General features: G+C 40.5%; 3 protein-coding genes across 4 annotated transcripts in view; 1 reads left to right on the top strand and 2 right to left on the bottom strand.

The window, feature by feature from the left end:
* LOC129193680 (pterin-4-alpha-carbinolamine dehydratase-like) overlaps positions 1 to 6479 on the bottom strand; it is a 16262-nt gene extending 9783 nt beyond the window's left edge. Inside the window, exons 1-2 of the mRNA XM_054798131.1 lie at positions 6111 to 6479; positions 2266 to 2898 (exon numbers count right to left, since the gene is read on the bottom strand). The gene's annotated coding sequence lies outside the window, so the exon portion shown is untranslated. The remainder of the gene's footprint in view (positions 1 to 2265; positions 2899 to 6110) is intronic.
* pcbd1 (pterin-4 alpha-carbinolamine dehydratase/dimerization cofactor of hepatocyte nuclear factor 1 alpha) lies at positions 1900 to 9511 on the top strand. Its single transcript, XM_054798137.1, has 4 exons — positions 1900 to 2023; positions 2651 to 2782; positions 2872 to 2952; positions 5571 to 9511. The coding sequence occupies exons 1-4, from the start codon at positions 2021 to 2023 to the stop codon at positions 5661 to 5663; spliced, it is 309 nt and encodes a 102-aa protein (XP_054654112.1). The 5' UTR covers positions 1900 to 2020; the 3' UTR covers positions 5664 to 9511.
* The window catches only part of sgpl1 (sphingosine-1-phosphate lyase 1), an 18422-nt gene continuing 2923 nt past the window's right edge, over positions 6593 to 22091 (bottom strand). Inside the window, exons 1-14 of one of the 2 annotated variants that reach the window (XM_054798128.1) lie at positions 19356 to 20363; positions 18228 to 18393; positions 17900 to 17967; positions 17503 to 17650; positions 17354 to 17433; positions 17016 to 17144; positions 16841 to 16929; positions 14479 to 14587; positions 14286 to 14384; positions 14065 to 14211; positions 11556 to 11794; positions 11320 to 11466; positions 11119 to 11239; positions 6593 to 9855 (exon numbers count right to left, since the gene is read on the bottom strand). In XM_054798128.1, the coding sequence (XP_054654103.1) occupies positions 9685 to 9855; positions 11119 to 11239; positions 11320 to 11466; positions 11556 to 11794; positions 14065 to 14211; positions 14286 to 14384; positions 14479 to 14587; positions 16841 to 16929; positions 17016 to 17144; positions 17354 to 17433; positions 17503 to 17650; positions 17900 to 17967; positions 18228 to 18393; positions 19356 to 19367 (1725 nt within the window). In that variant the 5' untranslated portion in view covers positions 19368 to 20363 and the 3' untranslated portion in view covers positions 6593 to 9684. Of the gene's footprint in view, positions 9856 to 11118; positions 11240 to 11319; positions 11467 to 11555; positions 11795 to 14064; positions 14212 to 14285; positions 14385 to 14478; positions 14588 to 16840; positions 16930 to 17015; positions 17145 to 17353; positions 17434 to 17502; positions 17651 to 17899; positions 17968 to 18227; positions 18394 to 19355; positions 20364 to 22091 lie in introns of those variants that run through there. The other variant, XM_054798127.1, reaches the window with a different exon arrangement.

Below are 22091 nucleotides of genomic sequence, written 5' to 3'. Positions count from 1 at the left end.
CCGTCACTGTGTGTCTGACATGGTACTCTGCAGCACAGGTGCCCCTCAGGGTACGGTGCTCTCCCCTTTCCTCTTCACCCTCTACACCTCGGACTTCACACACAACTCCACACAGTGTCACATCCAGAAGTTCTCTGACGACACAGCCATCGTTGGTTGTGTTTCAGAGGGGAATGACCTGGAATACAGGACGGTCATCAGGGACTTTGTCAGCTGGAGTGAGCTTAACCAGCTGCAGCTCAACACCAGCAAGACAAAGGAGATGATCATTAACTTCCAGAGGAAAACATCTCACTTTACACCGGTGAACATCCAGGGAGCGGACATAGAGTTGGTAGACAGCTGGACTGGTCCGTCAACACCCACGCCCTCTACCAGAAGGGCCAGAGTCGCCTTCACCTGCTGAGGAGACTGAGGTCCTTTGGTGTGTGCAGGGCTCTTTTACGGACCTTTTATGACTCTGTGGTGGCCTCAGCCATCTTCTATGCTGTGGGCTGCTGGAGAGGGGGCAGCACGGACAGGGACAGGAGCAGGATAAATAGACTGATCAGGCGAGCTAGCTCTGTCCTGGACGGTCCTCTGGACTCCGTGGAGGAAGTGGGGGAGAGAAGGATGTTGGCTAAGCTGACATCCATCATGAACAACACCTCTCACCCGCTACATGACACTGTTGTTTCCCTGAGCAGCTCCTTCAGCAGCAGACTGTTACACCCACGGTGTAAGAAGGAGAGGTTCCGCAGGTCCTTCATACCGACCGCTGTCAGGCTCTACAACACCTGCACCACCTGAACCATGTTGTAGACACTATGCTTTCTTTACACTGTTCTCTTTACTTGTCTTGCTGCTGTAACAAGTAAATTTTCCCGCTGTGGGATAAATAAAGTACATACAATACAATTTACTGTAATGTTCCGTCAGACCAGTCCTTCTCAAATAGTGCTGCGGCCCCCCCCCAGGGGGTGGTGGGTGGCGGTGAACTGTCGGGGGAGCGTGAGAGGCAGGGAGGACTTTCAATGTAAGTGCAGACCTGCCAACATGTATGAATTTGTGGTACTCAGCATGCAGTTTGACTCTTGACTCTTACTCTTGTAAGCTTCACTGCTCTCCATGTTGTTGCATTTTGCTGGTTTCAGTTTCGAGTTCAGTCTGTACTGTTCAGATAAATAAATAGATATTATCAGTTTCTCCATCATATTTCAAATCAGGGGGATATACAGTATTAATTTCAGTCCCCCAGTGTAGGCAGGACAGAAAATAATTGAGAACCACTGGCCGACACTAGATACACAAGCACCAGACTTGATCACTGGAACAACGGACTTTTATTGCAGGTCTCACAACATCCATTTTGTAGGCCTCCTCATTGGGGATCGCGGGGGTATGCTGGAGCCTATCCCAGCTGACTTCGGGCGAGAGGCGGGGTACACCCTGGACTGGTCGCCAGCCAATCACAGGGCACACATAAACAAACAACCATTCACACTCGCATTCATACCTACGGACAATTTAGAGTCGCCAATTAACCTAACATGCATGTTTTTGGAATGTGGGAGGAAACCGGAGTACCCGGAGAAAACCCACACACGGGGAGAACATGTAAACTCCACACAGAAATGCCCAACGGAGATTTGAACCCAGGTCTTCCCAATCCCCCGACTGTGACTGTGTGGCCAACACGCTAACCACAAGACCACCGTGCGACAGGAACAATAATCCTTAAAAAAGTACTGTTGCAGCCGTAACCCAAGTTAAAACTCAACTCCAAACCCCCAACCTCATTTCCTGTCCGCCCCTCATAATAACGAATCTGTGTTTTGCGCTGAGACTGCCTGAAGCTTGTGCTTTCTGATTTAACTCGTGTTGACAGGTGGATTTGTGCTCAGGCTTGTGCAGGGGCAGCTAAAAGGAGGACCTTCAGAGCAGCTCATGTGTTGATTCATTCCAGTTGGTGTCACAACACAGTTGCCTCTGTGCAAAGCAAGAGCTGCGCTGCTTGTGTGTGTGAAAACACTCTGCAAACATGGTGAGTACACACACACACACACACACTAAAATGTATAAATGTACTTGTTGTAATAGTTGGGATCACAATAACAGCGAATGCTATTCAGTATTTTGGGGTAAACTTGTGTCATGACGTATTCTGTATGCTCTTAAAAATGTTTTTGTGTGCACATGCATGAGGCTATTGTGGTGTATGAATAAGATGAGGCTTGTTTGCTTGCCGCTGCCACTGATCAGCAGATTAGAGCGTTGCTACGATACCTGTTGATGTCATTGCTCTCTTGTGCTGTAGGCTGTCACATCTGTTTGTTCTCTTGAGGATAATGCTTTTAAAAAGCCCCTGGAAAGAAAGATTGGGCAATGAAGTCGGGAATTTGTGCTAGAGGACAGTTTAGAGCCTGAGTCAGGCTCATGAGGAGTGGAGAAATGACCATAAGTGACATGAAACGCATGTGATTCTGCAACATGTGACAAAATGAGGACAAATAATCCCCGCTCCCTGCCTCTCTGACTCCCATACCTTTGAACCAGCGTGTTTTCAAGACAAATATGCAGCTTGTCATTGTTTCCAGATGGGATTCTCTGCAGCCAATCACAGTTTGGGTTGTTGCATCTGCCCCCCTCTTTGTTTAATGTGCCCGTTCAGGCTGCTAAAATCCAGAGACTGACCGAGGACGAGAGAGCTCACCTTCTGCCACTTCTGCAGAATGCCCAATGGGTGGCAGTGGCTGGACGGGACGCCATCTACAAAGAGTTTGTTTTTAAAGATTTTAACCAGGTTCATCACGTGCCACTTTTCAATCAAACACACAACCAACAAACACACTGTACAGCAGACTGATGATTGATTGCTGGTGTGATCTTCAGGCCTTTGGCTTCATGTCCAGAGTGGCACTGCAAGCAGAGAAGATGGACCATCATCCTGAGTGGTTCAACGTTTACAATAAGGTAAATATGACCCGGCTGCAATTAGGAGTGGAAGATTTATGCTACATTCCAACAAACACTTTCCATGGCAATGAACTGGAAATGTGTGGTCATTTTATACCAACTGTGACATAAGTCAATTCTAATTCATCATCATTCTATATATATATATATATATATATATATATATATATATATATATATATATATATATATATATATATATATATATATATATTTTCAATTATTATTACAGTCATCAATCGCCACTTTGCGCTTTGATTTTCTTGGCTTCACTCTATCACGGTTTTTCAAAAATATATTCATAAAAGAAATCATCAGTTTTGTGGTTGAATATGGCCTGCTATTAGTTTAAAAAAATGCATATTTCAGCAAATGTTACATATATTTGCCTAAATTAAGCATTTTCAAGCATAAAAATGGCTAAATGAAGTAAAACACAAATAAAATGCATTCAATTTGCATTCATATTGTAATTGAATTTGCCTTGTGTTTTCAATGTACTGGTAAACATTCCATAAGGTGGTGCTGTAGCCATTCTTTGACAGTGATATCACTATTTTCAATTTCCCCTCACCCAAAAAAACTAGGCAGACTAATAAGACTACAATGCACATGCACGTGTATACAAAAACATATAAATAGAACTAGAATAACAAAAATAGGACATGCTTGTACATTTCAAATGAATGACACAATAGCTGTATACTCAAATGTATGCTTGGCACCTTGACTTCTTTCAATCTAAGTTTGTTGGTAAAACAATACAATGTGAAAAAGATAATAATCAAATAATATTTAGGTTAGCTCAAGCTACTACCAGTAAAACAAAAGGTTACAGTTGTCTGGACAGTTGCTGTGATATGTAACTTAAAATAAAAGTCTTATATTTTATAAACCCGTGAAACCCATATTTATACACCGTACTTCAACGTTTCAAAAATTAAGGGGAAAAAATCTGAACGTCTGATGCGCCCTTGCACACACGAACACACACGCGTTTTGAAAATCTCACACTCTACGAACCAACGGCACAGAGAGATTGCAGTCCTGTGAGTAACAATGAAAGGACAAACTTAATAAGCAAATTTGAAGGGTTACACTGAAAACACAAGCTTTGCAAAGGGCTGGCACGTGGAGCGAGAAGGAATGCATTCCATTTTGCGAAGGAACTGGACAAAGGGGCTAATACAGCAATTTATTATGACAGCTTGAGTCACTATGGCATTCGTAGAACGGTCCACCCCCCACATAATGTCATCCTCTATGAACCAGGAAGTAGCCTGCTAACTTTTTTTTCAATTTTGTTAGCAATTCAGCCTTGGTGGAGGTCTGTGGCATCCAACTTACTGTATATGTGGTCATTAAAACAACAATGTAGTTTCCTAAGACGTTTGTACAGCACTGTATATACTGTACACCCTGGTAAATTTTACATTTTTACAGACAAACCAAAGCTTTTGCAAATTTGGACTCCCACATAGTCCAATGCACTGTTTCCATTCTTGAACATTCCTGGTATTTTTGCATACCTAGCTGCAATTAGAACTCATTTCAGCATCTTTTCAATCATTTACTAATCTATTTAATGAGTAAGCTGAATACAGTATAGGCCAGCCCCCTCCTGCCCAAACAGACTTAAACAATGGTGTCTGAGTTTGTGAAGCCGTCAGGTGATACTGTCTCACTCAATGAATTGACTGTTTTTTCTGTAAGAAAGAGCTCCTACTAAAGGCTTCGTCCTAATATCTGAAACAACTCTGCTGTCACATGACTTGTCATGTATTAAACCAGGGGTGCCCAAACTTTTCCCACCGAGGGCCACATACTGAAAAATCAAAGAATGCGGGGGCCGCATAGATATTTTACATTTTGTAAACCAACCCATGCGGGTATGCTAATATATATTGTTTATATATATTTGTGTATATATATATATATATATATGTATATGTATATATATGTTTAATATATTTAATGAAAAAGCAGTGTTATAAGTGACAAAGCGTATTGCTCATGTGAGCGTTTTCTTATTACTTTTGTGCTCATTTCTGCATACTTTTTTTTTTTTTTTTACAAATATTTCAACTTGATTCTCATGACTTTTTTTCTCCTGATATGACTTTATCCCAAAACATTTTTTCCCCAACCCAATTGCACATTTATTCTTTGTTTTGTTTCTCATTAGGACTTTTTTCTTTAATATTTTACTTTCTAAATTATTCAAAAATATTTGTCATATTAGAACTTTATGCTTGTGAAGTAATTTTTTTTTTTCTCCTAAGAGTCCCACTTTATTCTCCTAATATTATTCTCGTAAAATTGCTGCTCTTTTCTACCATTTTTGCTGTTTTTAAATGTTTTGTTTTTATTTTTGTATTTTTAGATTGTACCGAGGACCATTTAAAAGGGCCCCAGTGCATTAAATTTTCATGTTTTAAAAGTGACCATTATTTTTGCTTTGAAAATCACGACCTTGGACCCAAATAATGCACAAAGGCCGCATAAAAGCATCGCATTTATTCATTCTGCTCTAATGTTGTCTGACTCAACTTTATTCCACCAAATGCATGGGCTCCCCCTAGTGACACAAATGTCCTTGTATTGTGATTCCCCAGGTTCAGATCACCCTGAGCACACATGACTGTGGGGGGTTGTCCCAGCGGGACATAACTTTGGCCACTTTCATTGACCAAGCCTCTCTGATGTGACCAGAAGCTGGAGAAGCTCTACACATTCCACTGATATCACAACAACGTGTGCCTGAAACACCCAAAGAACACAGATCATTTACTTCCAGTCGTGTTCAACAGTGCTGTGTGTGTTTAAAATGTTCTGGTGGTGCTTTTGCACTTGTTGAAATACAGTAATTGTTGTCCTTGTGTCTGTAAACCTTCAGGGATTATTGTATTAAGTACTTATTTTTCAGTGATACACAGGTCAAAATGGCTGAGGTGGGATTGAGAAAAACACTTGACACTCACTTTGAATATTAGGCTATGTTCACACTGCAGGTCAATTCAGATTGTTTTGCTCAAACGTGACCTGTATCAGATTTTTTTCACGTCAGTGTGAGCAGTACAGTTCCGTTTCTTTTTCAAAAGTGACCTGGTTGGACCTATATTTTGCCATGCGAGAGTTTTTGGAAAGGTACTCACAGATGTAAGCAACAGTTCACGTCAGTGTCTCCCGACATTCACTCACACGTTCCTAGGAACAGACGTCTCAGCGAGTTTCACCGCAAACTGTCATAGCCAGAATTCTTGCCCTTTTCCTTCTTAATCTTCTCCATGCAATTTGGTTGACAAAATCCTTGAAATTGCCACAAATGCGCCAGGACAAACCACCAATTGTGGACGCTTACTTCCGTAAACACAGTTTGATCCATGTGACGTCGGTTTCTTGAGCATGCGCATCACTTCCTGGATGCGTTGGGTTCACACTTTACACAAATGTGGTATGTCGCAATTTTTTGGTAACGTGAACGACAACATAAAGAATCCGAATTGGGCATCATACCTTGCAGTGTAAACGTAGCCTTAGTGACTGACACGTTTCCAAAGTGTTTTGTAGTAAAATTATGTAATTGTAAAATGTGTATTCCCTCTCATTTTGGTGATTTAAACAAAACTTATTTGAACTGAAACATGAGCCAACCATGAGTATATGTATTTTATTGAAAACAGAACACTAAAGATTTAAACAGTAAACTTTCAAATTGAAAACATGTAAAATGTTAATTTGGACTAGTAGACAGTAGAAACCATGCGATGCTATTTGATGTGCTCAAATGTCCATAGACATTTTGAATGAAACTAATGAGCACATATATGGACATCAGTGACGTTTGGTACACGTCTGAATCCCTGAGGATGTTAAGATGAAATAAAAGTAGTATGATGACAAACTTCTGAAGGCACAGAGTCGAACACTCGCTATTGGTACAATACTAGAACACAACACATTGTTTGTTGCCATCGTCTTTGAACCAGGCACAAACTGAATAAACCCTGATAGGTGCAGCCCAGACTTGGAAAAACATTCATCTTTTTCATTTTTTAAACACTATTGAACAAACAATGTAAGAAGAGAAGCACCCAGCGGTCACACAATGGGTAAAAGGACATGAACAAGGTCTGATATGCTTCTTATTAGTCCTAATTGCTTGTTAACCATTATGAGCAGATCACTTCCCATGAGAAACGGGTATTGCACTAAGAGAGAAATAATGCCATGTGTATACAACATGGTCCTTTAGAGCGCAGAGGTGAAAATGCCTTGTCTTGTCAATCAGTAACCTCAATCGTGGCGGGTCTCTATCATTTTTTCCCCACATCATAAGATAACTCAAATGCCCTGACAGTGTTAAAGTTTAACAGGAGTCGACGTTTGAAAATAGAAGCCAACAATTGCTTTGTTAAGTTGTACTGACAGTAGAAGTAGAAAGTGAGGTAGATTGAATTAGCACACAAAGAAATATGGGGCACTCACGTCAATGATTTAAAAAAATGTGATTTAGTGATATACAGTGGATCCCCGCACATTCACGATTCAGCCCTGCAAATATTTGGTCTAAGTATATGTTCTATTTTTTTTTCTCCAAAAATAGGCCCTTATTCCTGCAGAAAACGCATCTCATCACTCCGAAGTCGGTAATAATTTATAAATATGCGATAATACAGTTCAAATGTTCCGCAAACACATACCACTGTAAAAAAAAAAAAAAAAAAAAAAAAAAAAAAAAACGCCTAGAATTTTTACATGGTTATGTCTTTATGCTTGACTGATAATGTTTTTTCGTCAAGCATTGGAATATCGCACTTTGTTTGGCATTCCTTGAACACACCACTGTTGCTGCAAGACACAAAAGTGAAACTTATATACAGTGATCCCTTGTTTATCGCAGTTAATTGGTTCCAGAGCAGACTATTATAAGTGAATTTCCACGCTAAGTAGGATTCCTTATTTATAAATTGAATATTTTTGTAATCAGACCATAGAAAGCCTGTTTATGACCTTACAAATACTGTTTTTTTTTAACATTATTAGAGCCCTCTAGACATGAAATAACACCTCTATAGTCACCTTTACACTCGTATTACCCAATACAGTAGACATAATAACAATAAATAAGCCATTTATGACATCAATAAGACTTGTGTTTGTGTGTGTTGCTGTCAATGTGTTCCGTTGCTAGTAGGGGAGCAGAATGGGGGGGCAGACAGGAAGTGACGTCGGGGATTCAGAGTTGAGTTTTAGCTTGCCATGGGTTACGGCCGCAACAGTAGCTCATCTTAGGGATTATTGTGCCTGTTGTGAGATACTTCAAACATGCAATGAAAGATGTTGTTCCGGCCATCAAGCCTGGTGCGTGCATCTCACTGAACTTTAACCTTACTGATACCGAGTGACCAGTATAGAATACAACATCACAGCGTCTTTGAATGGATCTTCTGAAAGCCTTATATTTGTATTTTAGTTCATTTAGCCATTTCTATGCTTGAAAATGCTTAATTTAGGCCAAAAAAGTAACACTGGCTAAATATGCATTTTTTTAAATCACAAAACAGCATGAGTTATTAATTAAAAACCGTGATAGAGTGAAGGCATGAAATTTGAAGCACAAAGTGGCAAGGGATTACTGTATAACGTCTACACCGTGACTGATTTGTTCATATGTCATCTTACATTTTCATTCATGAGTAGTGAGTACTAAAAAATTTTATCATTAAAATGTCTTATAAGTGTGTGAGGCATATTTTGGACTTAAACTTGGATTGTCTTTTCTGGATTGAAGAGAGAAGGGGAAGGTTGTGGATCGGAAGCTAATCTAATAATTACGACAACCGCTTTTATTGCAAATGCTGATCCAAAATCGGAGGAGAACGTCAACATCGAGCGAGCAGGACGATTTGAAGAAGGAGGGGCAAGCCGTGTGTCAAAACCAGACATTTTTATGAGCGTTTCAGTTACTTGGAAGATTTTTGCCATTTGCTGGTGGTCCCGAAACGTAACCCCAATAAAGAGCAGGGATCTACTGTAGTCACAAGGTTGTCTTAAATGGGGGAAAAATAACCGATACAGCTGATAAGCTTTGGCTAACACTAGCTGTTGGAACGTTTTCAAAGTACTTTCTCTGATATATCATGTGATATAAAAAACAAAAAAAATCCCATATTTGAAAGTATTCTCCTGCTGTCTACAAGTCCTGCACTAACTAGAAAAGGAGCACAAAAGCAGATCAATAGAAAGTAATTACAACAAGTGCGAAAACAAGAACTTAAGTGTACAGGATGACAGAGTGGTTTAAATATGCACCTGAATTGTGTTTTTACGTGAGAAATGATGTATGAGATGTCAGGAGTTCCACAACCAGTCTTGAGTAGCTTGTTCCGGTCTCAGTGGTCTGTTTTTCTTTACTCCTTATTTTCTGCTGAGTCATCAGAGAATGTGAAACTGAAATGTTCTGACATTAAAAACTAAATAAATGTTTGCTATGCAGATTAGGTGAACTTGAAATGACTAACGACACACATCGACTATATTATTTTCAAATGAAAGACCATAACCAGCCTTTGAGTCGTTTGCTTCTCGAATGATCCAAATGGACGTCTTGTGCTTTAAAAACCTTTGCAGGTGTTTTCCTTGCAGTGATGCAGGATAAGGCAACCGTTGAGTTATGAACTCGGAGCAACGGGAGGAGGTGAGCGACCTTCCCAGGGTGCAGCGAGGTCAGAACAGCCCACTCCTTTTTTGGTGGGCCTTGCCGTTACCGTTCATGTGGCTGATGTTTGACTTCTGACTTTTGACCTCTGTGCTGTAGAGACAGTCCAGGAAGCCTCGGGAGATCTCTGTTACCATTGATCTGTCTGGGATGGACTGGGCCATGCCATAGATCGCTCCCTAGAACAGCAACAAACATCCACTGGATTAAGAACACCACACATCTACATGTCAGCACAATGGTGACAGTGTAAAGAGCTTCCAGTATATTTTTTATTTCATAAACCCCCCGTGTTACACACAGGCCTTTGATCTATCTGTGGCAAATTCGCTTTCTTTGTTCAATTCTTTTTGTGAGTGGTTTTTTTTTTAATCACAAGCAAGACGGACCCGCCTGTGAGTGCTTTTCGAGGGCCCGCTGCTCATTGAGAAGAGCGATACATGCTTTCATGTGAGAGTTTCCAAAAGTATTTGATAAGACCAGCAAAAGTCACTAGATTTGTTGCTAGTCCCTTAATTTTTTAAAAAGACGGAAGGGTCTGAACACTCGCTAAATGTAGGCAGGGAGAGCTGAGTTGACTTTTGAGAGTTGAGTCGGCAGTCAGAGTTGAGTTTTAGCTCGGCATAAGTCACAGCCACAACAGTAGTAGTAGTAGTAGTAGTAGTTTGTGATCATTATGCCTGTGTATTCAAACCTAAAAAAAAAAACCTGTTGCTCCGGCAATCAAGTCTGGTGCTTGTGTGTCTCACCGAGCATTACAGTGACATTACTGACACCTAGTGACCAGTGTAGAATACTACATACCATCACAGAGTCTTTTAATGAGGCTTCTGAATGCCTTATATTAGTATTTTAGTTCATTTAGACTTTCTTATGCTTGAAAATGCTTAATTTAGGCAAAAAATATGTCAAATGTGCTGAAAAATGCATTTTTTGGAACAATTATTAGGCTGTATTCAAAACACCAAACAGCATGATTTGTTTTGTATTTTTGGCAAACCGTGATAGAGTGAAGCCACAAAATTTGAAGCGCAAAGTGGCGAAGGATTACTGTATCAACAACTGGTATTTTACAGTGTTGGCTGCTAACACACACTTTTCCAAGGGTCACACACTGAGAGGATAATAAAACATCCCAGAGGCAATGCTACCGGAGAGACAGGCTTAGCAGGATACTGTAACTTGCACTGTAGTTGCAAAGCTGTCAAATGAAGCTTTCAGACTAGTCCACATTTTGAGGTAGTTCTCAAACGACTACACAAATGGGACACCATTCTAAATAAGTGTCATACGACTAATTAAATGTAATTATTCATTTCATCTAACAATACAATTAATTAACGCTCGACGTTAATCATGGCGAAACCACGTCTTGTTAACTCAGCTCATCGTGTTTAATTGAATTTAATATGCGCTATTCGTGTCAGAAGGTGTCATCTCACCTTTCCTGTGGTTTTCTCTTTAGGGTTCTTCATGATGATGGCAACCTGCTCTCTGACGTCACTAACAAAGCGTTCCACAACTCCAGGCTGGGTGTGGAGAAGTGTGCAACAAATGTGGATGCTGTGAAGAGATTGCAACGTTGTGGCTCTGACAAACACTTGTGGTACTATGCAACAATTATTCCAGGCGCTGCTGCTTACCTGGATGGGTACTGCAGCGTGTTCAGATTCCAGCCCTTTGACGTCAGTGCGTTAGACAGGCGGAAAATATCAAAAACATCCGAGCCCATTGCTACCACTGAAACCTCTGGATCCCCAAACACAAACACACCTTTCATCTTTCTAATCCTGTCAAAAAGGGAACAAAAATAGTGTTAGAAATGTTGCATACTGCATGGTGAGGGATTAATCAAAGATATGACATGTCCAGAACTTACTCTGTTTTGATTTTGCGTGCCACGCAGATGATCTTCCGAGTGGCGTCCACGTATCCGTTCTCTCCCATGTGCATCATGGTTGCCCAGCAGGCTGCAACAATTCCTCCGGGCCTGGAGCCCGCTATCGAGGGCGAGGCGTAGATTCCACCCTGCCAGTCTGGAGCCACAAAGTACTGATAGTGACGGTACTTTTTATCACTGTAGAGGATCACTGAGGAGCCTTTGGGGGCGTAGCCATACTGGAGAGACAAAGTCAGAGGAAATTAACAAAGGGCTCCGTACAGCAAAGTGACATTTGTCTTATTCCGAAGGCTACACAGGAAATCGTTCTGAACAAGAAGGTCGTATGAGAATCCAACCTACAGTAAACACAAAAATTACAATCTGTTCAATTAAGTTGCTGACAAGTACGCCATCCAGTTCAAATCTGGATTTACCACGGCTTGATGTTACAGATTCCAATGCCAAAGACGTTCAGACAGGAGAATGCAGTTATTATTAGTTTTATAAAAATGCATATTTAATCATTTTCACACATTTTTGCCCATAAAAATGGCAAAATTAACTATAATATAAGGCATTTAGCAGATGCATTCAATGTGATGGTATGCCATATTCTACACTGGTCACTAGGTGTCAGTAATGTTACTTTAATATTCTGTGAGACACACAAGCACCACACCTGATTTCCAGAACAACTGGCTTTTATTGCAGGCTTGAATTATCTCACATTATCTCAGCATAAAAATCCCGCATAAAAACACGGTCTGCCGTTGTGGCTGTGAACCACGCCAAGCTGAAACTCGCCAAGCTAAAACTCAATTATGAACACGCGACGTTACTTTCTGTCTGCCACCTACTCAGCTCCCCTAGCACCAGAACACATTTACAGCAACGCACATGAGCACAAGTCTTAATTATGTTTTATATGGTTTATTTTGTTATTATGTCTACTATATTGGGTAATACAAGTGTAAAGGTGACGATAGGGGTGTTATTGCATATCTGCAGGGCTCGAATAATGTTAAAAAACGTATTTAGAAAGTTGTGAACAGGTTTTCTATGCTCTAACTATGAAAATATTCCATTTGTAAATAAGGAATCCTTCGTCACGGAAATTCACTTATCCTGGTCGGCTCTGGAACCAATTAACGGGGATAAACGCAGGATTAAAAATTAGTAGTGCCGCATGGTGGCTGAGTGGTTAGCATGTTGGCCACACAGTTAGGAGATCAGGAAGACCTGGGTTCGAATCGAATCTCCGCTTGGACATCTCTGTATCTCTGTGTGTGGGTTTTCTCCGGGTATTCTGGTTTCCCTTAATTGGCGACTTTAAATTGTCCATGTGAGTGTGAATGGTTCTTGGTCTATATGTGCCCTGCAATGGCCTGGCGACCAGTCCAAGGTCATCTGGGGTAGGCTCCAGCATACCCCCATACCCTCATTACCCTAATAAGGGTAAGCTGATAATCGGCATAGAAAAAGGATGGATGGAAAACATTTGCACAGTACGGTGGTTCCATTCTCCGACTGTGAAGTAGTCGAGTTTTTGTGTAAGTTTTTTAGACCTAAATTAACTGCAAAGTCACTCACGCTGTACACAGAACACATTAAGTACGTACAAAAACCAGTAATAAATACAATAATTAAACAAGAATAAAGATAACAACTCCTTGTCCCAGGCTAGTCTGGAATGAAAACTTCTCCCTCCAGGTCATCTCCTTGTAAGACCACATGGAATCCATGACCTCCGTAGCATTTAGTATTCAATAATAATGATCCATAATTATGGTTGCAACAATTGAGCAGTTTGGACCACAACAGCGGCCAATATTGAGGCCGTTTCCCCTCTCCCTGAGCTTTTTATGATGTTCATTTTCACTTTCCTTTTCTGTGGCGCACTGCTGCTTGGGAGAATAATGAAGTCCAAAATGTTTACTAACAGGAGATGTTATCCTTCTTCTCTGTGTGGCTGCACAAGCACACACTGTATTTTTCCACCCAGCACAAAGCAATAGCCGCATTCTTGTGCTGCGCGTGGTGTGTATTCGACCTCTGCTGTAACTAGCTCGCAAGAGTCTCATGTTGACAGACCAAAATTATTTTAACTCATTAATGGCAGCGTGTGCGTAACTACAAAACTTCATAACAGATAGTTGCAAACCAAGGACTACCTGTAGTATATTTCAATGAATCAATGTGACACATATAAATGTAACCAAGTTGACATATTAAAAAGCAAACAGGAGACAATACTGACTCTAAAAGTGTCCATATATAAATGTAAGTGTGAATGGTTGTTTGTCTATAATTTCCCTACGATTGGCTGGCAACCAGTCCACGCTGTACCCTGCCTTTCGCCCAAAGTCAGCTGGGATAGGCTCCAGCATACCCCCCGACCACAGTGAGGAGAAGCGGCATCGAAAATGGATGGATGTATGGACGGAGGAAACAATAGTAAAGTTAGGTTTAAAAGGTCGTAAAGGAAAAGGAGCAGCTTATCTCTCACCTTATGTGTGTCTGCAGAGATGCTGGTGACACCTTTTACTCTGAAGTCAAACGGCGCAAGGGTGTAGCCCGCCTTGGCCATGAAGACAATCAGAAAACCGCCTAGACAAGCATCCACATGCATTGGGAGGTTGTAGCGTACAGCAAGCTGTAAAACACAGTGCGAGAGAGTAAGACAGGAAGTTCTGTAGTTTCAAGAGAACATAATAATTTGCTTCGGACCTTTGCTACTTCCTCAATGGGGTCCATGATCCCGTGTGGAAACTGGGGGGCCGAGCACACAAGCATGGCTGTGTTCTTGCTGATGGCTCTCTTCATAGCCTTGCTCACGTGAAACCGGAGAAATGTTGAAATAACAATACCACCATCTCATTACAGCAATCAAACAAAAGGAGGCTTTGCACCCTCTTCTCACCTTGACGTCTACTTGCATTGTTTTCATATTGAGTGGAATGTGAACAAGTTTCATCCCGAAGTAATGTGCCGCTTTGTCGAAGGCTGCATGGACACTAATTGGTGCCAGACTTCACAAATGACAACAAAACACAACATTAGTCCACAAGAAGCTTTCATACAGCCATTGCCATACAGTAGATCCCCGCCATACGTGTTGGGGAAGTGTGTGTGTGTGTGTGTGTGTCGGCGTTCCAGCATGCCTTGTGTTTGTGCTGATCACACCGTGAGTGAGATAGTGGTTTGAGTTGATGACCCCCTGCTCTTTTGTGCTGTGTATTTGCTAAGCTATTATCGGCAAGGTGAAGTCTGCCTATGACCATTTCCTGTGCAACTCAAGCTTGTGACAGTATGCTGCATTCTAATGCAGTTACGTATTATGCTGACATTATATGCTTCATCATCACACACTTCTAAATTATTGGCAACCGTGCATTTTCCCACAAAGAAAAAAATGTTTTGATCAAAATTCTGCAAATTTGTGGGGTACCGACTTCTGAATCGCAAATATGCTGGGATCCACAAATGTATTTGCGTAACCCCATGTAAGATCGAAATCAGCAAAGCACCAGCTGAGAAGAAAAAAATTTGACAAAAAAAGAAAATCCCATTCTGACACAGCTACCAGCAAAACTAAAAATTTTTGTTGTTTTCACCTTTAAATGGATTTAGTTTTTCAGTGAAAACTGGATGACATTTTGAGTCAGAAGATTGTGTTTTTGTTCCTTCTGGAGTTATTAAGTATTATTTACTTAGCCCAATGTGCGGCATAAAGTGGTAGAATGTATTTGTGAACCAAACAAAGACTTGATCAGAAGCCTCAAAAGGCCAAGTCATCATATCTGACCAAACGTGTGCCACTGTACACAACTCTGAGCTGTAACATTAGCAGCGTTAGCAACGTGGTGACAGTCAGTATTATCAACCACCAATATGTGGTCTATGATTCATTATAAGTAGGGATGTCCAATATTGTCCAAATCTCAATTTCCGATTCCGATATCAACCAATAATGATACAGATACCGAAATCTGTAAAACCACATATCTCCTGTCGTGGAATTAACACATATCTGTTGTGAAACTAATGGATACAGCATCAGCTTCTCTATGATGCTGTAAACAACATCTCGCGTAAGCAAACTACCGCGTCTGTCTGCAGCTATTTACGCATATTTTTTTTTTACATACCCCCCTATCCCACAGACATATGAATTTGGGTTGGGCGATATGGGCCTTAGTGTGTATCACAACATTTTTGGGATGTATCACGATAAGACGATAAAATTACCATATAAAATTCAATTCAGAGGAGTCTTGTATAAAAAGCTACAAACCTTAACCCATATAACTAAATAATGTTTTCTTAAAAGTAAGCTTACCTATGGCACTGTGTAGTGCAGGGGTCTCAAACAAAACCTAGGAGGGGCCGCTGGAGGTAGGGTCTGTGTGGGGCTGCACCGCATGAAGTATTAGGAATAGGGTTGGGAATCTCAGGGTACCCCACAATACGGTATGATACGCGATGCATGTTAATATTTAAAATTTGGTCTCTGCTGTATGTGACCAGCAAAGAGGCATGTGAAGTTTAAAAAAGTGTAAAAAACACACAAGAGAGCGAGTGGCTGAGGCTGCCATCCGAGGCGCCATCTTCCTCACAATACCAGTATAAGTCATTTTCTTATCATTGGAAGAATTTATACGGGTATATAAAAATCATCACCCAACCCTAATATGAATGAATGAATTGTTCACGGGAATACGGTGTTTTCCACAACGTCTGCAAATTATGCTCTCAAAATGAATGAAATGTTATAATGGTCAAATCAGGCCGTCTATGGGCCAAACACTATCAAAGGTAATTGATAAGTCTTACCTGTGAAATGTTATTGGTGGGGTTTGGTTTGCAGAACATGAACGAGCCATCTTCTCTGCTCTGACTCTTGCCACATCCAATATGGCGGCGACATTAACGTGTGGCGTCTACATTTATGTCTGCGAACTACCCCGCTGTGTTTTGCCAACCCACCACAGCCTGCCACCCCGAACATGTATATATTGTATATGCTGCACGGTGACTAGTATGGCGACAGCAATGTTGCTTGTGGCGCTTAAAGGGCCATATCAGCTTTCTTTATAGGGAAAAAAACAATACCGATATTGACAAATATTACATTTTTCCGCCAATATCGGCTGATAAGTTCGAAGGGCCGATATTATTAGACATCTCTAGTTATAAGTCAGTGAAAGTTATTTGAAGATGTTCTCAATACATTGCTGCTCAAAGGAGAAGATGGATTACTGCAAAAAAATCCATAAACTTACATTTCTGGATATTTGACACCTCGTTCATATGCCATGTCTCGGTACGCCTTGCATGCCATCAGTATGCTCTCTGTTCCTCCTGAAGTCACCTGAGCAAAAAAACAAAACAAAACAAAACAAAACAATAAAGTTAAATCAAAGTCCTGTACTTTGCATGAGGAATGAACTAGCTTACTGTGCCACACGAGTTGGGTCCACCGTGGAAAAGTGTGCAAGCCATTCTGACGACCTCGGCCTCCATCTTTCTCACACCGGGAAAGATGTCTGGGTGAAGTGGATTGCTCCATGCAAAATCTCCATACACCTTTGAGCAAAAACAAGGGAATATGTGGACAAAAAACAAAGGAAAAAAGTCTGGCATGAGCACAAGTGTGGTGAAAAAGTGATCTTTTGAGTGGAATGGTACAGCCTTACAGTGAAGAACTTGAAAAAACAACATACTGTATATATTATAGAGTGGAACCTATAATGCCCTGGGTGCCCTGGAGGCTATAAAATGTGCGTGAGCCATACCTTCACCAGGAGTTTAGTTAGGTTTTCATCACCCCAGTAGACTGCGCCCGAAACACACCCTTTCTCCCACTGCACCTCGTCTGCAACAACACATAATCTTTTCAGGAACGCAATCCACAGTAGTAGATTGTAAAGTTAGTAGAACTTACTCAGTGTTTGGTACTCGCTGATTTTGTCCAACACTTGACTCTGTGTGAGACCTTTGGACGGTAGCTTTTTAGTATAGCTCATCCCGTTCTTCAGAGTACACAGGCTTGCAGACATGTCGTCTAATGCCTTGTTCAGCTGGCTCTGAATCTGTCGTGAGATCACAGTGTTACTTTTACAGATTATTAGGTGAAAAGACCATCTGTGATATCATGTTCAGCGCGTTGTCAAAGCTTTATGTCAGATGGCCGTATATGATGGCAATGACAACAAGTTGCTACATGTTATCTCCAGCGTACAATTCTAAATGTGCCAAAGGTCCCCCTCTCCTCTATTCTGCACGTATCAGCCATGACTCATATAAGAGGTTCAGACGACACATGACGTCAGTGCACTTACCGCCCCGCCAACAAAGGGTATTTTTCTGATGAGTCGAAAGCACTGCTTCTTCATTCTGGATAGGAGACCTATTTACCAAAAAGAACCAGACAGCAGCACACAATCACATGTCTGAGGGGATAAAAAGCACTTAATCTGGTTTATTTCCACCGTACTCTAAGCAACTTCCACTCAACAGTACAATAGGTGGCGTTGATTTTAAAACTGAGGAATTCAGATGCAAGGTGATTGACTTTGAAAAAGTAAATGGTAGTTCTGCTAGTAGGTAGACATTTGCTAGAATATGGATAGACACGCCTCTGTTAACATTGTGTTATGCCGTGCTTACTTTCTTGCTGGAAGAGAAACCCTTTAAGCCAGACCGCTCCCAGTGTGGTAATCAATGTCACTCCGATGATTTGCCATGGCTCCAATTCCCCGCAGCGCGAGTTCACCTGCCGCCGGCCCTCCTCCAGGTAGAGGAGCACCAACTCCTTGTACACCTCCAAGGCACTCTGGGTGAAGACACATATTTACAGACACGAGTGACCTTAATGTGGCTTGAATATTACAGTGTGTTGTCACAAATACTTTTCCAATAGGAGAGCATTTCTGGACTGGTTAGCATCATTAATTTGTTTCAGAAGGTCCAACTATAACCAAATTAATTTTTCACCATAAGAAATAATGTACATACAATTAATACATTCCAGAAAGCCACAAATGTTAACACAAAACATGTTTTTATAGATTTACATGCAGAAAATGCATCCAAACAGGCAGGAAGAGAGTTCACTCTGAGCATTTGTTTTAGCACCTTGGCACATTTGTTCCATAGAACAACGGCATGAATGGAGTGAGCCCTTTTGTCAGTCAAACAGTCTCTTTGTCTCAGTGTCGGTAGTATACACTAGGGATGTCCAGATCCACATTTTTTGGCTTCCGATCCAATCAGATATATATACAGTATATATATTTTAATAGTCTTGCCGATACAATCCGATACCAATCCTTTTTTTAAAAAAAAAAAAAAGCTTTTGTGACAAACATGAATTTGTAGAATTGAATATAGTTAAGAACATAGCTCTTCAAAGCATTAAAAATAGTGCAACCAAATTAAATTTTAGTGTACCATTACACCCCGAGTGCAGAAGAGTGGAACATAGTATAAATTAAATCTAGTAGATTGCAATATATTGTCATATATTTTTTCACTGTACTTTTCTTAAAAGTAATGTTAAAATCTCATCTCGCCTCATTCTCACAGATCCTATCTCGGGAATGTGTCTCGTGACACCCCTAATAAACGGTATATTCATATTGAACTTTATAGCTGTGTTCCTTCAAAAACACAGTTCCAGTTACCATCCAAATATATGCAGCAAGGAGAGATGGTCTCCACTCACACACATGAATAAACAATGACATGATCCACTATTATAATGGATGTAAAGGCTGGTGATGTACTTGTACTTACATCAGGAGGCATTGTTGGCTCGACAGAGATCAGTTTTCCACCTCACACAAACACCGTCAGCACTTTGCTGAGTGTATACGGCACACACTCTGCAGTGCTCCTCTTCCTCCAGATGGGAGAGTGAGTAAAGTTTGTCAGCTGACTCCTCCCTATAGCCGGACTGTCAATCAACACTGGGGAGTGTTGCAATCATTCTGCATCAATGTCAGTGTCAAAATCACATAAAAAAAAAATGTTGACGTATATCTGACCTAAAGCTTTTGGTTTTAATCAAAGCAAAGGTAAAAGTCAAATAAAATCATTTGTGCAGTGGGAATTTTATGACACAATAGCTGTGATAGGATGGGTGCCTCAGCTACAATCTGATAGAAGGAAGCTTAAGGTTCACAAAGATAATATCTTAACTTAGCACAACTTGCTCGAGTTTAAGTACACTCCACAACAATGCACTTTGGGCAGGTTGTGCAATTATTTGAGTATATCAGAGGATTTGAATGAATGAAAAGGAGAGGGATGCCACTGAACACAGAATGTAAACCCAATCCTGCAGTCACACATGCCTCTCGGGATAACATTCAGGTTTGGCAAGATCAGCCGCACAAAGCAGAGTGGGAAGCGGGACCACATACTGACTGGAGTGTTCACATTATTTGTGCATTAAGATAGAGGTGCAGGTGCTGCACGTCCAAGCTTCTTCTGCCATAAAATAGCTTAAACATCCTTATCTTACATCAGTTCAAAAGTCGGAGAGAACTCTGGTATCTTACACCATTCCACACAAACTCTGTTAAGATCCACCCACTGCATCGGCACACCTGTCAACCTTTGCTTTCGAAAATAAGTGACATTTTCCAGAAAATTAGGGAAATTCCTCCACCCACGCAAGAAAAATTCTGCAGTCCGGGGGTGGTGGGAATGATCCAACTTCCCACTGTCAATACGCTGCACCATTGTGCTCGCAGATTGCGGTCACTCAGGCGTTGATGCCGCCAGCTAGGGCTGCAACTAACTATTTTCTTAGTCGATTAATCTGAAGCTTGTTGTTCTGATTAATCGAGTAATAGACTTAGACAAGGGGTGTCCAAAGTTTTTCCACCAAGGGCCGCATTCTGAAAAAAATCAAAAGGATGCTGGGGCTACTTTTACATTTTTTTTTTAGACCAACCCATTTAGATAGGCAAAGACATTTTTTTTACATTAAAGCTTTGTGTTATGAGTCACAAAGCGTATTATTAATATAAACTTTTCTCCTTAATTTACACTTTTTTGCTCCTTTTTGTTTGACAAATATTTGAACTTTCTTCTTGTACATTTTTTTCTTGTAATAACAGGGTTTCCCCCAGGGTTTTCTGAAGCTGTGGTGGTGGGCTGCATGGAACTGCCGCCGCTTGTGTCTTGCCACTGCTGCGTCTACAATTTTTTTTTTTATTATGAAAAATAACAATTCTTATGACTTGTTTATTTATTTATTAACTTATTTATTTAACATTTTTCAACAACCAGCAGAACATGAACCCAGAACATTGCAAAACTGTTCATTCATGGCAATGTTGCTAAGAGCACTTAAAGTGAGAGCCTACAATGTCAAGCCTCCTTTTGTTACCTGACCTATTTAGTCCAATAGTACTATGTGACTAGTACAAAAGTACAAATGTTGTACTATTTGACACAAACCTAAATTTAATTTTATGCCTGTTTTAGAGGAATAAGAATACATGGGAAATTAATTGTTCAATAATATATTTTTTAGCTCAAAATGATTAGATTATTTATCAGGGTTATGATAACACAGGTGTATCCAACTTGTAGCACTATTAAAACTACTCTGACAAAAAGAAAGGAGAGGTGAGCTATTTGGGTTTTATGTGACTGCCAACATTTAAATTGTACTTTTTTTACAAAGCACAGCTCCACTCGGTGTGCTCATTTGTCATTAAATACAGGCGCCATGTTTGAATAGAACACTTGTAAAAATTCTAAGAGGTGAAGCAAATATTCTTTGGTGAACCACTCAACATCAGCTGGTGAGCTACTGATAGCATAAAAGCTACGGTACCTGTACGTGTTTATGTTGAACAACTTAAGACACACATCTAGTGTTTTGAAGACAAGCCATAAGTATTATAATGATAACAAGAGAGCAAGACTATTAACTGACACTTTTAAAAAAGTAAGTTAGCATGAACTTGATAGCCACTTCTAGCTCCCCTGTGGGACAAAAACGAGCTAGCTAGCTGCCGCCAGTGAGAGCCAGGCAAAATGTGTAAACAAAGATGCCAGAAAGTTGAATGATACTGAAATGTGAGCGATCTCACATGGTGGCTTAGCCTGTGACAAGCTGTCGTCAATTGATGACACATTTTACGGACTGTTTTTCATCCTCACGATAATAAAGGAACAAAGTGAACAAAGTGAACATCAACACAAGACACCTACTTTTATCTGGTGACACATACGCAAGTGCCAAACGGGCATACATCAAAGTAAAGCGCACTGAAACATTTGTATGATATTTTAAATTGTTTTCAAAGTAAGTGTGGTTAATAGGTGCATAAATAATAAGCAATATATGTATCTATATAGCATATGCAGTCAATGCATTCATACATTATATTACTTAACATTGTTTTCAAGTTTAAAAAAAGAAATCATTTTAAGGTTTGGCGGCTTTTATTTTGTAGTGGCGGTGCGCCACGATTTGCATGTAGTGGAAACCTTGAATAAGACGTCTTTATT

This window comes from Dunckerocampus dactyliophorus, chromosome 14 (assembly GCF_027744805.1).
Source record: "Dunckerocampus dactyliophorus isolate RoL2022-P2 chromosome 14, RoL_Ddac_1.1, whole genome shotgun sequence".
Taxonomy (NCBI): domain Eukaryota; kingdom Metazoa; phylum Chordata; class Actinopteri; order Syngnathiformes; family Syngnathidae; genus Dunckerocampus; species Dunckerocampus dactyliophorus.
This window is presented reverse-complemented; position numbering and strand designations above follow the sequence as displayed.